Genomic DNA, 15,000 nt, shown 5'->3' with positions numbered 1-15,000 from the left:
TAACAAGAGAAATCTGCACTGTGCTGCTGAGTGAGAGCGTATGGCAAGCCGTTTTAGCATTTAAACCTTGTTCTGACTATCCATAAATATATTTAGAGATATAATTATATATTTTGACAAGTCATTATTATAATTCGACTTGTCAGAATGACAATTAGAGATATCTGCAATTACAATTGTACTAGTACGAAATCAGATTGGAGATATCTGCAAATATATTATGACTAGTCATATTCCTCCATTGACTTCCATTGAAAAATATTTGCAGATATCTCTGCGTTTTGACTCGTCAAAAATCCAATTCAAGATATCTACAACTGTAATTCGACTATTAGTAAATTAATTAGAGATATCTTCAAATATATTTGTAAATATCTCTAAATATTACGAATTAAAGACATCTCCATATGTATGACTAGTAAAAACTCAGTTAGAGATATCTCTAATTACAATTGTGACTAGTCAAAACTCAGTTAGAGATATCTGCAAATATTTTTCAATGGAAGTCAATGGAGGAATATGACTAGTCATAATATATTTGCAGATTTCTCCAATCTGATTTCGTACTAATACAATTGTAATTGCAGATATCTCTAATTGTTATTCTGACTAGTCGAAATATAATTATGACTAGTCAAAATATAATTAGAGATATCTCTAAATATATTTATGGAGTCAGAACAAAGATTTAAATGCTAAAAAGGCTTGCCATAGAGAGCGCTTCTGAACAGCGCAGCAGCGATGACGTAAGCGTGCCGAGGCCCGATATGCTGTGAGCGCGGGCCGTCGGGGGAGACGGGAGGGGGGACAAGCGTGCTTTGGCCCGGTTCGAGGCAACTGTACCTAGTGTGAGTACGGCCTAAGCCGAAAAGAAAATGAATGAAAGAATAATGAGTTTACTAATAACCCAAACAAATGAACAAACTGAACAAAAGGCATTACTATACACACTCACTATACCTAATAATATCATTTATCCATATTACTTTTTGAGCCATTTTATTAATGCAGCTTCTTCTATTGATATACTGTACCTTAAGGTAAATATTAAACTGCAATTGCTGTCTATTGAAGGTGTGTGCGTGCTGTCAACGACGATCGGGAAGGGTGGTGGCGGTTCTAGTTTAAATGACACCCTGGGCGAACCACCCTATACACCCCACCTCCCTTGAATTGTTAGATTTGTTATTCAATAAATATAACAATTTATTTATATTTATTTTAAATAAATACAATTAATATTATTATACAATTATTATTCTGAATAAATAACAGAAATCAGTCCTAAATATTACTGGAAAACAACAACTGGAGTGATATGCCAAGATCACTTAAGAAACCTTTTGCATGAAAATTAATTATGACAATTCTAAAGAATACAAAAAAATGTATTATGGAATTACCTGTGGTCTAGACCAAATCATGGCTGAGAAATCATGTTATGAAGTCTTACCTCGCTGACTCATTATCCCTCCTTTCTGCTTTAAAGGCATGCTTAGTGAAAGTAACATCATCATCATCATCATCATATTATATAAACTTTAGTCGACTTTCACCTCTGCACAAAAGGCTGTTACTCCGTTTCACGGCGCATGAGCGGCGCGTATTTTGTCGGCGTGCATGCAAACAACCAACCGGGATTCACACAGGAGTGCGTGAGGCGCGCGGGAATGGTTTTCTGCGCGCATGCGTCAGTTTGCTTTCACCAGCATTCAGCATTGAACCAGCACTAAGGGGGAGAGACAATGAATCAGCTACGTAACGTCAGTAACACCAACAATAATTTAGTGGCTGCATTTTATTTATTTAAACATTGGAAATTTATAAGTACATTTAAATCAATAATGTCAACAGCAAAATTATATTGTGGTGGGTGGCCAAAGGGGTGGCCACAGGGGTGGCCAGAGTTTACTGAGGGGTGGCTGTGGCCCCTGGATAGGCAACTAGATAGATAGGCAGACAACTAAATTAATAGATAGATTGACAACTAGAGAACTAGATAGATAGACACAACTAGGCTAGACAGACAGACAGATAGGCAACTAGACAGATTGACAAGTAGACAGATGGATATATAGATAGACAACTAGATATAGATAAACAGGCAACTAGACAGACAGATAGACAACTAGACAGATAAATAGACATATAGACACACAACTAGACAGACGGACAGATAGACAGATAGATAGACAACTAGATGGACAACTGGATGGACTAACAGAATGATGGAGAGGTAGATGGACAGAGACAGAGTGACAGATAGACAACTAGATAGATAGACAGACAACTTGATTGATAGATACATTGACAGCTAGAGAACTACATAGGTAGACAACTGGAAAACTAGACAGATAGACAGACAGATAGATGGGCAACTAGACAGATTGACAACTAGACAAATGGATAGACAGATAGATATAAAGATGGACAACTAGACAGATAGATAGACAGACAGACAACTAGGCAGACAACTAGACAGATGGATGGATGGATGGATGGATGGATGGATGGATGGATGGATGGATGGATGGACAAACAGATAAATAGACAGATAGACAACCAGACAGATAATAAGACAGACAGACAACTAGAAAGACAACTAGACGGATGGATGGATGGATGGATGGATGGATGGATGGACAGACAGACAGACAAATAGACAGATAGACAACTAGACAGACAGACAACTAGACGGATGGATGGATAGATGGATGGATGGAAGGATGGACAGACAGATAAATGGACAGATAGACAACTAGATAGATAGACAGACAACTAGACAGATAGATGGATGGTTTGATAGATAGATGAATGGATTTACGGACTGACAGATAAATAGACAGACAACTAGACAGATAGACACACAACTAGACAAAAAGGACAGATAGACAGATAGATAGACAACTAGACAGATGGATGGATGGATGGATGGATGGATGGATGGATGGATGGATGGATGGATGGACAAACAGATAAATAGACAGATAGACAACTAGACAGATAAATAGACAGACAGACAACTAGAAAGACAACTAGACGGATGGATGGATGGATGGATGGATGGATGGATGGACAGACAGACAAATAGACAGATAGACAACTAGATAGATAGATAAACAGACAACTAGACAGATGGATGGATGGATGGATGGATGGATGAATGAATGAACACAGATAAATGGACAGATAGACAACTAGATAGATAGACAGACAACTAGACAGATGGATGGTTTGATAGATAGATGAATGGATTTACGGACTGACAGATAAATGGACAGACAACTAGACAAAAAGGACAGATAGGCAGATAGATAGACAACTAGATGGACAACTGGATGGAGAGATGGATAGACAGAGACAGAGCAACAGATAGACACCAAGACAGACAGACAGACAGACAACTAGACAGATAAATAGACATTGAAAATTAATTAAATAAAGAATAAAATAAATATGATTTGTCATAACAAATTTAATTAAAGTTATATACAGTTTCTATATAAATCAAACATATTTAAAATTTTATTTTAAAATGTAACCATTTAAATTATTTTAATTAAATAAATAATCAAATAAATAAGCTAACTATTTACAAACAAGTAATACATTAATAGTATTTGTCATAACAAAAATTTGATTAAAGCTTTAGTGTATTTTTAGACATAAAAATATGTATATTAAATTATAACCATTTAAATAAAAAAACTAAAATATTTGTTGTATTTATATATTTATTTTAAAAAATTGGCAATCATTTTTAGCATATTTTACTTATTTGATTACTCTGTCTACTTGAAGTATTTGAAGAAAAATATGATTTTGAAGTTTAAAAATAACATTTAAGTCAAGTTAACAAACAAATCAAAATATAAACTAATAATCAAATAAATGAAGACAAGAAACAAAATGCAACAAAGCTGCTAAAAATGTTCACACATTTCTTTGTGCAAATAATATTTAGTATGCAAGTTTTTTAAATGTCATCACTGCTTTTGGTTATTATTAAGCTGTTTACACAGGAATACTTACAAACTTACTAAAAAAAAAAAATTTCACAAAAAACAAAGATGACGCAGAATAAACGGATGGTCAAAAACAAAAGAGACCAAGCACATTTCAGCATGCAATTTTGAAGCACAAATGAAAAGTAAATGAAAATTATGCAGCGACGTCACAGCTGTCAGTTTCTGAATAGCGATCATTCTATTAATGTGACGCAGATGTTCTAAAAATGATCTGCAAAGAGCCTGAATGGAGTCTGACACCAAATGAAAGCAACAACGTCAAAAAAACACACAATATCCGAGTAATACCAACACGGAGCACTTCCCCTTACACACATTCCCTCAGGCACGGTTTCATCTGCTTCTGGTGAAACTGGCGAAAATAAATATATTAATAACACTTTTAGCTGCTATGCCATGGTAACTTGGCAGGAAGAGGGAGACGGAGAGATGCGGCGCTAAAATGTGCAAATGTTTGTCACTTTTATATTTCTGGTTGCCACGGCGACGGTGACGTCCGAGTTTATTCTGACAGATTTTAGTGGCCCTGCCTGGTTTAAAACGAGAGAAACACCAAATCATATGAGCGACAGAGAGAAGGACAGACTGAGAGAGATGGATCACGCGAAAAAACCACGGCCTCTCTCCGAGACCATCTGGTGATGCCGGTCTGTCCTGCAATCACAGATAGACGAGCGCAGAAACATTGAAAAGCATAGGCTGCTGGGAAAACTCACTCTATATTATAGGTGGGCATAGATACATTTTTTTTTATCTAGATTAAAATGGCTCATTTGAATACTGCTGAAGGCATTCAGAATATGAGTGCTACCAAAATAATGTCTTTGAGAGTGGGTTTCTCAAGCCAGGTGGTGCATTAGACAGGGGCTCATCTCCCGTTTCCAAAATGCATCACAAACTGCTTGAGAAACTGTTCTACACTGATAATTGGTGATGAAAATAAATTATGTTCAATAAGATGTACTTGTGTTTACGAACTGTTTATTCAGTTAGTATTATTTTCCGATAAGATCCACACACACGGATGTCAGTAAAGGACCGCACACACACATCGTGATGTTCATGAGTTAAAGTGAAACTGTCGAACTGCAGTTAAAGTCAGGCATCCTGCTGATTTGATTCAGAAGGGCACTTTTTTGTCAGACTGCTCACCATTAAAGTTTACATACGCGCAAAAATATCCAGGTGAAAGTCATCATAGCTTGCGTAGAACAGACCCAGCACCCAACCAAACATTGAGAATAGATTAATGGCGATATTTTTCAATCGTGCGATAAGAGTCTCGCGTTAACGAAGCATGTTAACGTCGGTAACGGCCCACCACTAGTACATATACAAACAAGACATACGCTTAAGGCTCCTACACACCGGGACGCTTTTCGTTTGCGTTTATCGTCAGCGTTTTACGAGATGTTTTTAACCCAAGCGATTTTCACTGCCGTCAAGCTGAAGCGTATGCAAAATCACTCCTTGACGTTAGATGGCGCTAAACAACTTTAAGCTTCCGACACCCGCTTGTAACGCAGAAGAAGAGGAAGAGAGGAAGTTCACATGCTTGTTGTTAAAGTTATTGGTGACTCGAACAAGCATGGATGGTTCAAGTAGCAGCTCCAGCTCTAGCAATGAAGAAATGATTATTGTTCACAGAGCAATAAGCAGCTCCACGTTCATATCACCTCTGGGCATCTTCTTCAATGTGCGCTCGCACTGACAGTTTTGTGCTTGAGCGCCTCTAAGTGCTGTTTACGGGAACTCCAGCAGCTCCGTGCACGTGAACTAAAGTGCCAACCTGATTGGTGGAGAATGTTTTAATGCGGCGCATCAAATAAAAAAAAAAAACGAGCGTGAGGCGTTTTTTTTAAATGACATTTTTGCGCCTGGCGTTTTGCACGTTGGTGTGCACGATCACATTGGCGGCCTTTATTAGTCACAAGGCGTTAAATGTTGATGAAAAATGCGAGCAAAAAACATCTTGGTGTGCACGGGCCTTTACATGCTTCTTTTTGAGCCTAAAATTAGGGTTTTAATTGAAAATTACAATTCCATCCCAATTCTTTAACACAACAAACAATGTTATGCGCATTAGGGTTGGGCCATGTCGACCAATTTGGCATCGTACAATGTCTCATGTGAAACATTGTGATGGATGATGGCATCATCGTCATAGGCGGCGGTGAATTAATTGTTTATGAATATTTAATCATTCATAACGAATGATTATTTGTGGCCTACCGTTTCAACAACCTGACCCGCATGGTCCTTGTTTACCCATAACCAAATCATAAATAAATAAAGGTACACACAAATTACTGCCTGTCAATCACTTTTCCGCTGGACTTTGGCATGTATAGGAGTGATTTGTGTCGTTAAAATGGCGTTGACAAACTTGTTTGGTAAAAAGATGCACAACCAGCAGGAACCAACCAACAGTATCTGAGGGTTTCACTAAAATGACTAAGTACAAAAGTAAAAGCGAAAGATTGAAGCAGTGTACCGACGCTGTGACACGTTCCCTGATAGATTCAAATGACCGAAGAGTCATTAGATAAGAGACTAGATTAATTAAATATCACGTTTAACAACTATAGTGGGACGAGATCCAGCGGTACGTCCTTAATAAACTGTACGAAGATGCACTGCTCTCTGGGTTTTGAGCACCTGCTGACTGCCTGGATCTCAGAAGCGAGTAAGGGTGTCACAATCCTCCAAATCCTCGATTCGATTACATTTTCGATTCTAAAGGCACGATTCGATTCGATTTTCGATTATGAATAATTAATTAATTAATGACCAATTATTATTTGTAGCCTACCGTTTAAACTACCTGACCTGCATAGTCTTTGTTTTACCCATAAACAAATCATACAGTAAATGAATAAAGGCAAGATACACACATAATTATCACCTGTCAATCACTTTTTCTGCGGGACTCGTGAATAGGCAGTGATCTGTGTCGTTATAATGGCGTCGGTAAAAAACACGCACAACCAACAGGAACCAGCCAACAGTATCTGAGGTGTGCGCTAAAATGACAAAGTACAAGTGAGTGAAAGATTGAAGCAGTCCTCTGACTGCCTGGACCTGCTGTCTCAAGCGCATGGCTGTGAGTGCGTCTGTGTCTGTGTGGTCACGTGATGTTTCAGAGGTAGAGAGGAAGGATGGCTGCTCAGAAATGCTACACGCCACTGTGGAAGTCAAATTGTTGTTGTTCTAAAATGCCATTTAAAAACAAAGACAGTGTAAACAGGGCCTGAGTGTGTACTTTTCGCGAGCGGATGTGCAACGGGGTGGGCGGAGGATCGCCATGCCGGTGTTGTCTATCGGACGAACCCTAATACGTACATAGCAGAGCTTGCAAAACTATGTTATTTTTTTGTCGACAACACGAACGTTGTCAACATAACTCACTGGAAATCCAAAATGCTTACACACCGGCGACTTCATTGAAAGAGGAGAGGGTTTAAGTTCTGTCGACGGGTCTCCAGCTTCTGCAGTTTAACAAGCACTTCAACAAGCCTGTTTTTTCCCGCTTGGCAAGCCAAGCTGACGTGACCTGGGGGCGTGGCAGCATCGATGATTCTATTTTTTGATTCGATAATCGAAATTGAGCATAAATTTCGATCGATTTCGATTAAAAATCAAAATCGTGACACCCCTAGAAGCGAGCATGACTTTTTATATCTGTGCGTGTGCGGTCACGTGAAGTGCGTTTTCATCAGTATAGTGTGGACAAAGGCCTTTTCAGAAATGCTGGATGAAACGAGTGTGAACATGGATCATTTTCTTTTTACAATGCAATCTCAAAACGTATCAGTGTAAAGAGGGCCTAAGTGTCATTTTTCACAAGCGAGTTTGTGATGGGGGCGGGGCGGAGGTTCACGATGCCAACTCAGCAATCGGCGATGGCATCGTCTATCGACCCAACCCTAATGCATATTTACTAGTGTTACGGTTATTGCACAATAAAGTCAGACATTTTCATAGTCATTCAACTCTGAAAAATTAATCACGCACACAAAACTTGCATGTTCAGTCTCATGCGTATTGTAATGTAATGTAATGTGTATTTATATAGCTCATTTATTGTGTATGGCCATACACCCGAAGCGCTTTACAATCATGAGGGGGGGTCTCTCCACACCACCACCAGTGTGCAGCATCCCACTTGGATGATGCGACGGCAGCCACAGGACAACAGCGCCAGTGCGCTCACCACATACCAGCTATTGGGGGAGTGGAGAGACAGTGATTAGAGCCCCCTGCTGGCCTCACTAACGCCACTTCCAACAAAGCGGCGACCTCCCGCCCTCCTTCGGGAAGCTAATATGGAAGAAACTAAAATTGCAATTCATCAACTCGCCTCTGGGGGCTGGCTCCAGGAAATCCAGGTGATTTCTGACTGCAATGGTAAATGGGCCAATTTTACAGCTGATACATGTTTACAGCCTGGTACAAAAGATGGCTTTGGGGTATATAGCTATGATTACCCTTCACAACCACTGTGAGGGGGTGAATTTTTTATAACTCATTAGTTTGGTTCATATTAGGATATATTAAGGGCTTTCCCAGAGATGAGTTGCGGCTGGAAGGGCATCCGCTGCGTAAAAACTTGCTGGATAAGTTGGCGGTTCATTCCGCTGTGGCGACCCCGGATTAATAAAGGGACTAAGCCGACAAGAAAATGAATGAATGAATGTATATTAAGGGCGTGGTAACTTGAGTGACAGCTAGATCTCGCTGATTCCGGCTAATTAGCTGCTGAGCTCGGCATATACATCGTGTTTTTGTTTTGGTTAAGGTTTCCCTACACAGCCAATTGCCTTATGGAATTATTTTCTACAATCATCAGATGATATGGCATGCCTTGTGCACTTAGTTGTAGCAGGTAATGAACTATTACGCATTCTCCCATAGTAAAGTCTGTCTAGGCCAAGTCTAAGCAAAATGCCAGCAGGTGTCTGTAGCTCCGCTCACTTTCTGCCCCTTTGCCCTTGTTTGGTATCCCGCCGTGGACGCGATGACACGAGAACAGAATGGTGACGGTTGGCAGCGCTAACTTTTAGCTTCTTTTGCAGTGTTCAAAAACCTATGGGTGATGTCACAGATACTACGTCCATATATTTTACAGTCTATGCTTTCAACAGCATCCTAGTTTTCTCATGTGGTCTCCCATCCAGTTACTGACCAGGCTCAGCCCTGCTTAGCTTCAGTGAGTAACCAGTCTTGGGCTGCAGGATGATATAGCTTGGCATATGGCTCGTATTAATTAACCCATTGGAAAAAAATGTAATCAAGCACACAGTATTCTACTAGGGCTGTGCAATTAATAGAAATCGAATCATAAAGTCATTTTAAACTTTTCTAAATTAAAAGTTGTTGAAGAAGGATCAAGGTAGAGATCTGCGCGGGACTAAATTTTGAATCCCGCTCCCGCCCGCACCCGCCAGGTTTTAGCCCGAACCCGAACGCTCCCGCTTATATTAAGCACTTGTTGTCCCGCTGCCCGACCCGCCCCGTTTTCTATCCGCTGCGCCCGATCCCGCTAAAGAGCGGGGGGAGAACAAAACTGAAAATCACCCAGTTATACAGTCCAGACAGCCTATAACAAGCTGTCTGTATAAACACACACACGTACAGCACCAAGCACACACACACAGACAAAGCTTTCTCTCATTCGCGCGCGCGCGCCCACTAACACACACTCATAAGCACCAAGCACACACACAGGCAAAGCTCTCTCATTCGCGCGCGCGCACACACACACACACACACACACACACACTGCAACAAACAAGCTAAACACAGCATCGCGCTATTTCATTTACACACATACATACGCGTGCTCACTCGGGAGTCGGGAGCGATATTGCTAGACAGCCCGTTCCCGTCCCAAGTTAAACCCGTTACCGACCGCTCCAGTGATTTATTCGGAAATTTATACCCGCGCCGTAGAAATCTGGTCGGGTCCTGCGGCGCCCGCGGGACAGCCGCGGGAATGCAGACCTCTAGATCAAGGTCCCATCATGCAACTCAAAACCATAAATAAATGGGAATAAACACAAAAAATGAATCACAAAATAAGGAAAACTGCTCATTTACAGTATAGATGGTCTCCCATCCAGGTACTAACCAGTCTCAGCCTTGCTTAGCTTCAAAGAGTAACCAGGCTTGGGCTGCAGGGCGATATGGCTGTGTGCAATAACCTTTACTTGATTGAAATGGGTCATATTTCTGCACTCAAAAAAGCAATCACAAATCAGCACTGTAGTGAGTTTAAGAAGTCTCTTGCAAAATTATCTATGATGTTAAACCACCGTTAGTAAATACAATTTTCCCCGCATCTTAATTCTGTTGACAAACATGTACATGCATGTACGATTTTTGACAAACCTTACAATATAAAAAGGCCGCCAGAGGGAGCGGAGAGAGAGCGCACTTTTCTTTGATCTTGCTTTTGTGTATTTTTGCTTACACAATATTGATTTTGACCTACTTAACTTTTTTCAGATGCATATATTCCAGACAGTGCGTAAAGGACACAGTTAGCTCTTACCTTGGCGGCCATGCGTGAGTAAAGAGCGTTCTGGTCCTCAGCCGAACTCATCTTCTCCCGTCTGACCATCTCTCGCAGATCCACACCATCATCATCATCGAAATATCGCACGCGCTCGCCATCCTGATGAGTCTCAATCTGAAATAAATAATAAAAGAAATAAAAGCAATCCCACAAGAGGAGAAAACAGCTCTCATTTGAAGGTGAAGTTCACCAGGCAGCAAGCTTATACTAAAATAGAATACATATACATAAAGCTTATACTAAAATACAAACATATATACATACATACATACACACACATACATACATATATAAACATATATATTTATATACATACATATATATATATATATATATATATATATACACACACACACACACACACACACATATATATATATGCGTGTGTGTGTGTGTGTGTGTGTGTGTGTGTGTGTGTGTGTGTATATACATACATACAAACATACATACATACATACATACATACATACATACATACATACATACATACATGTATATAAAGACACAAACGATAAACGCAGAGATATGTTTCGTGTAATCTATAGATATATAAAAATCTAAAAGCTGTAGAATTTTGTATCTCACCGCTTTTCGTTTCCTGCGTCCTCCTCTGGGCTCCAGTGTTTCTGACGGGGCATTAACGGGCCAGGCTCGTCCTGACGGGTCGGTTCTGAACAGCAACACCTCTTTCTCCGAGACGGCAGGTTCAGATGCCTGTTTGCTCTGGTCTTTTATTTGAGCTCGCTTTTCTTTCGCCCGCCGGGCCGCTTCCATCTGAGCTCTCAGTTTCTCCAGCAGAGCCTGCAGTTATTCAGACACAACATACCACTTTAGTATAGGGACCAATTCTTACTATTAACTTGTGGCTTATTAGCATGTACTTTATTAGGATATTGGCTGCTTATAAAATTCATATTCTGCATGATCTTATTTTACACCCCTAATACCTAACTCTAACTACTATCTTGATAACTATTAATAAGCAGTAAATTAGGAGTTTATTAAGCTAAAATGTTTAGTTGTTTTCTGATAGCAAGAATTGTTTAAAATAAACTGACCAAAAAACATTAAATTAAATTATACGATTACAATATAACTAGCACTGTCACATAACGTATCATATATTTTATATTATAACACCACGTCAGCTTGATTATAATAATAACAATAATACATTTATTTTTATCTGATTCCCAAAGTGCTTTACACTTAAAAGATTCAAGAATTACAGAAAGTACAGTAATCCAGAGATTATGCAAAGGCATTCAAAGAAAAAAACAAAACAAGGCAGAAACATTGTACGTGTAAAAACATATCAAAAACACACTCATACACCTCACAAAGTCTAAAAAAGTTAGTTTGAGTTTGCAGAGATGTTTAAAACACTTTAAAAGATTCTTCAGGCCAATATTTTAAGAAAGTATAATATAAGTAATATTATAGGGAAGTATAAAATACATTTTGGCTTTCAAAAACAATGCTTAACAATACAAATATGATAAAAATCAATCAAACTAACAAACATTTTTTTATTTTAACATTACACATTTTACATATGATACAAATTCTCAACCTTTTTCTGGCTGAACCTTAGTTAATGCGCCCTAGCACCATCACAAAACCCTGAGAGCTTTCTACTTAACCTGAGTTGTCACTATGAGCAACTCGCTGCGGCACAGCAACAAAGTGGCAAAAGACAAAGCGACAAAGCGACATGTGACAAAGTGACATACGACAAGCGCCAACAAAGTGACAAGCATCAACAAATTGGCAACAAGCAACAAAGCGGCGACAAAGCGATGACAAGCGACAAAGAAGTGACAAGCGACAAAACGGTGACAATGTGCGACAAGCGACAAAGCGGCGACAAGTGACAAAGCAATGACAAGCGACAAAGCAGCGACAAGCGACAAAGCAATGAAAATTGACAAAAAAGCGGCAAAGTGGTGACAATGTGCGACCAGCGACAAATCGGCGACAAGCGACAAAGCAATGACAAGTGACAAAGAAGCGACAATCGACAAAGGGGTGACAATATGCGACAAGCGACAAAGCGGCAACGAGCGACAAAGCGGCGACAAGCGACAAAGCGGCGACAAGCGACAAAGCGGCGACAACCGACAAAGAAGCCACAGTCGACAAAGCGGTGACAATGCGCGACAAGCGACAAAGCAGCGACAATCGACAAAGCAATGACAAGCGACAAAGCAATGACAAGCGACAAAGCAATGACAAGCGACAAAGCAATGACAAGCGACAAAGTGGCGACAAGCGACAAAGCGGTGACAAAGCAGCTGCAAGTGACAACGCGGCAAGCAACAAAGCGCCAAAGCGACAAGCGACGACAAGCAACAAAGCAGCAAGCGACAAGCAATAAAGCGCCAAAGCAACAAGCAACAAAGTGACAAGGCGACGACAAGCAACAAAGCGACAAGCAACAAATCGGCAAAGCGACAAAACGACAAAGCAACAAAGTGACAATCGACAAAGTGGCGACAAAGCAGGGAAAAGCAACAGCGGCGACAAAGCCGCGACAAACAACAAAGCGGCGACAAGCAGCAACAAGTGACAAAGCAACAAAGTGACAAGAGACGACGAAGCAGTGATAAAGCGGCGGCAAGCGACAAAGTGGTGACAAAGCAGTGGCTAGCAACAAGCGACAATCGACGAAGCGACTGTTCATTTCGATGGAGAGTAAGTGACTTCCAGTGACCTCCATATATGCAAGCGACAGCGATCATTGACAGCGACAAGGTGGGCATGTCGAGAGACGCGACAAAGTTAAAAATCCTTCAACGTCATGCAAATGAAGAGCGACTTTTGTGCTGTAAACATACACAGACGTTTGCAGAAGATAAATAGCTGTAATGATAAATCAAACTTTTTCTAAATTATCTTTGTAAGTACTTTTAAGTATTTTATGCACTAATTCAATTTATTTTTTGTGTTTTCTACAAACAATGCTCACTTTCAGCGGCATGTTAATTCATTCGCTGTCTGTGAATATCACCATAAACCTTGACTAAGCTAAATCCAGGAGGGAACGCCCACTAACGGTTTCAAACGCCACCCAGAGCCACAGTGTGAATGAGGCATTGGTCAGCACTTGATGTCTAAGTAGGCTGTTCACAATATTTTCAGACAAGATTTAATGCTCACCGTGTTTCCCATGATTTCTGCCTTGACAATTTTGGCTCCCAATTTATTCATCTCCTCGTCTGTCAGGATCAGCTCTTCCTCTTCCTCCTCCTCACTCTCTGAACTGAAAGATTAACAAACCCCAATGAGTTTTGATGTAAGAAACATTTACAAAATTTAAGTGTTAAATAATGACTTGAAACAATCCATACGACTTCACTGAGACCTTTCATTGAATCATTAACAATTACTGAATATGAATAAAAAAGGAGTTAAATTCAATAACAATGAATTGCAAACACTTCAAAATACACACACACAGATATAAACATATATGTATACAAGTACTAAAATCTCAAACAAGTGAAACGTCGCATTAAACTGACCTGCTCACTGTTGTAGTTGTTTTGCTGTCCTCCTGCAGGGCGGCGCTCTTCTCTGTGTGTTTCTGCAGGGTCGGTCTCTCTGAATCCTTAACAGCGCTGCTCTTCCTCCAGGCAGCTGCAACACCTCTACCCTCATTATTATTATCGATAGGCTTTCTGAATGCAGCACTCTGATTGGATGAAGAGCTTTTCCTAAACTCCGCCCCTCTGCTCATTTCATCATCATCATCATCATCATCTCCATCAACAGGCTTTCTGAACGCTGCACTCTGATTGGATGAAGAGCCTTTCTTAAACGCTGTCCCTCTGCTCATTTCATCATCATCATCAACAGGCTTTCTGAATGCTGCGTTCTCATTGGATGATGAGCCTTTCTTAAATCCAGCCTCTCTGCTCATTTCAACATCATCTACAGGCTTTCTGAATGCTGCACTCTGATTGGACGAAGAGCCTTTCTTAAACCCCGCCCCTCGGCTCACTTCATCATCTTCTGAGGGTTTGAGAAACTTGCTGGACAGGTCATCACGAGATCTCGCTCTCTCTCTCTCAGCATTTGGAGATCTTTCTCTCCGTCTGTCCTCCCTTTCTCCTCTCCTCCATCCGTCTTTTCTCCATCTCTCCTTATCTTCATCTCCCCTCCACCTTTCTCTCCCTTCGTCTCTGTCATTTCTTCTCCATCTGTCCTTTTCTTCATCTCTCCTCCATTGTTCTCTCCCTTCTTCTCTGTCGTTTCTCCTCCAGCTCTCCTTCCCTTTTTCTCTCCTCCCTCTCTCCTTCTCATCATCTCTCCTCTCTCCATACGCAGCATCTTCTGCCTCTTTTAGTCTCTTCTGGAACTCCTCCATTGACTGCATGAGGAAAAATTACAAAC

At 40.4% G+C, this 15,000-nt stretch overlaps 2 protein-coding genes across 2 annotated transcripts in view; one reads left to right on the top strand and one right to left on the bottom strand.

Moving 5' to 3' along the window:
• The window catches only part of nlrc3l (NLR family, CARD domain containing 3-like), a 480,833-nt gene that overhangs the window by 103,483 nt on the left and 362,350 nt on the right, over positions 1–15,000 (top strand). The gene's annotated exons all lie outside the window — the stretch shown is intronic.
• The window catches only part of cwf19l2 (CWF19 like cell cycle control factor 2), a 74,585-nt gene that overhangs the window by 22,977 nt on the left and 36,608 nt on the right, over positions 1–15,000 (bottom strand). The window contains 4 exon segments of the mRNA NM_001033752.2: positions 10,582–10,719; positions 11,191–11,406; positions 13,765–13,867; positions 14,130–14,977. Of these exon segments, the coding sequence (NP_001028924.2) occupies positions 10,582–10,719; positions 11,191–11,406; positions 13,765–13,867; positions 14,130–14,977 (1,305 nt within the window).

Source organism: Danio rerio, chromosome 15, assembly GCF_049306965.1.
Source record: "Danio rerio strain Tuebingen ecotype United States chromosome 15, GRCz12tu, whole genome shotgun sequence".
Classification (NCBI taxonomy): Eukaryota; Metazoa; Chordata; class Actinopteri; order Cypriniformes; family Danionidae; genus Danio; species Danio rerio.
Note: the sequence above shows the minus strand (reverse complement) of the source record. Positions and strands in the feature narration are given on the sequence as shown.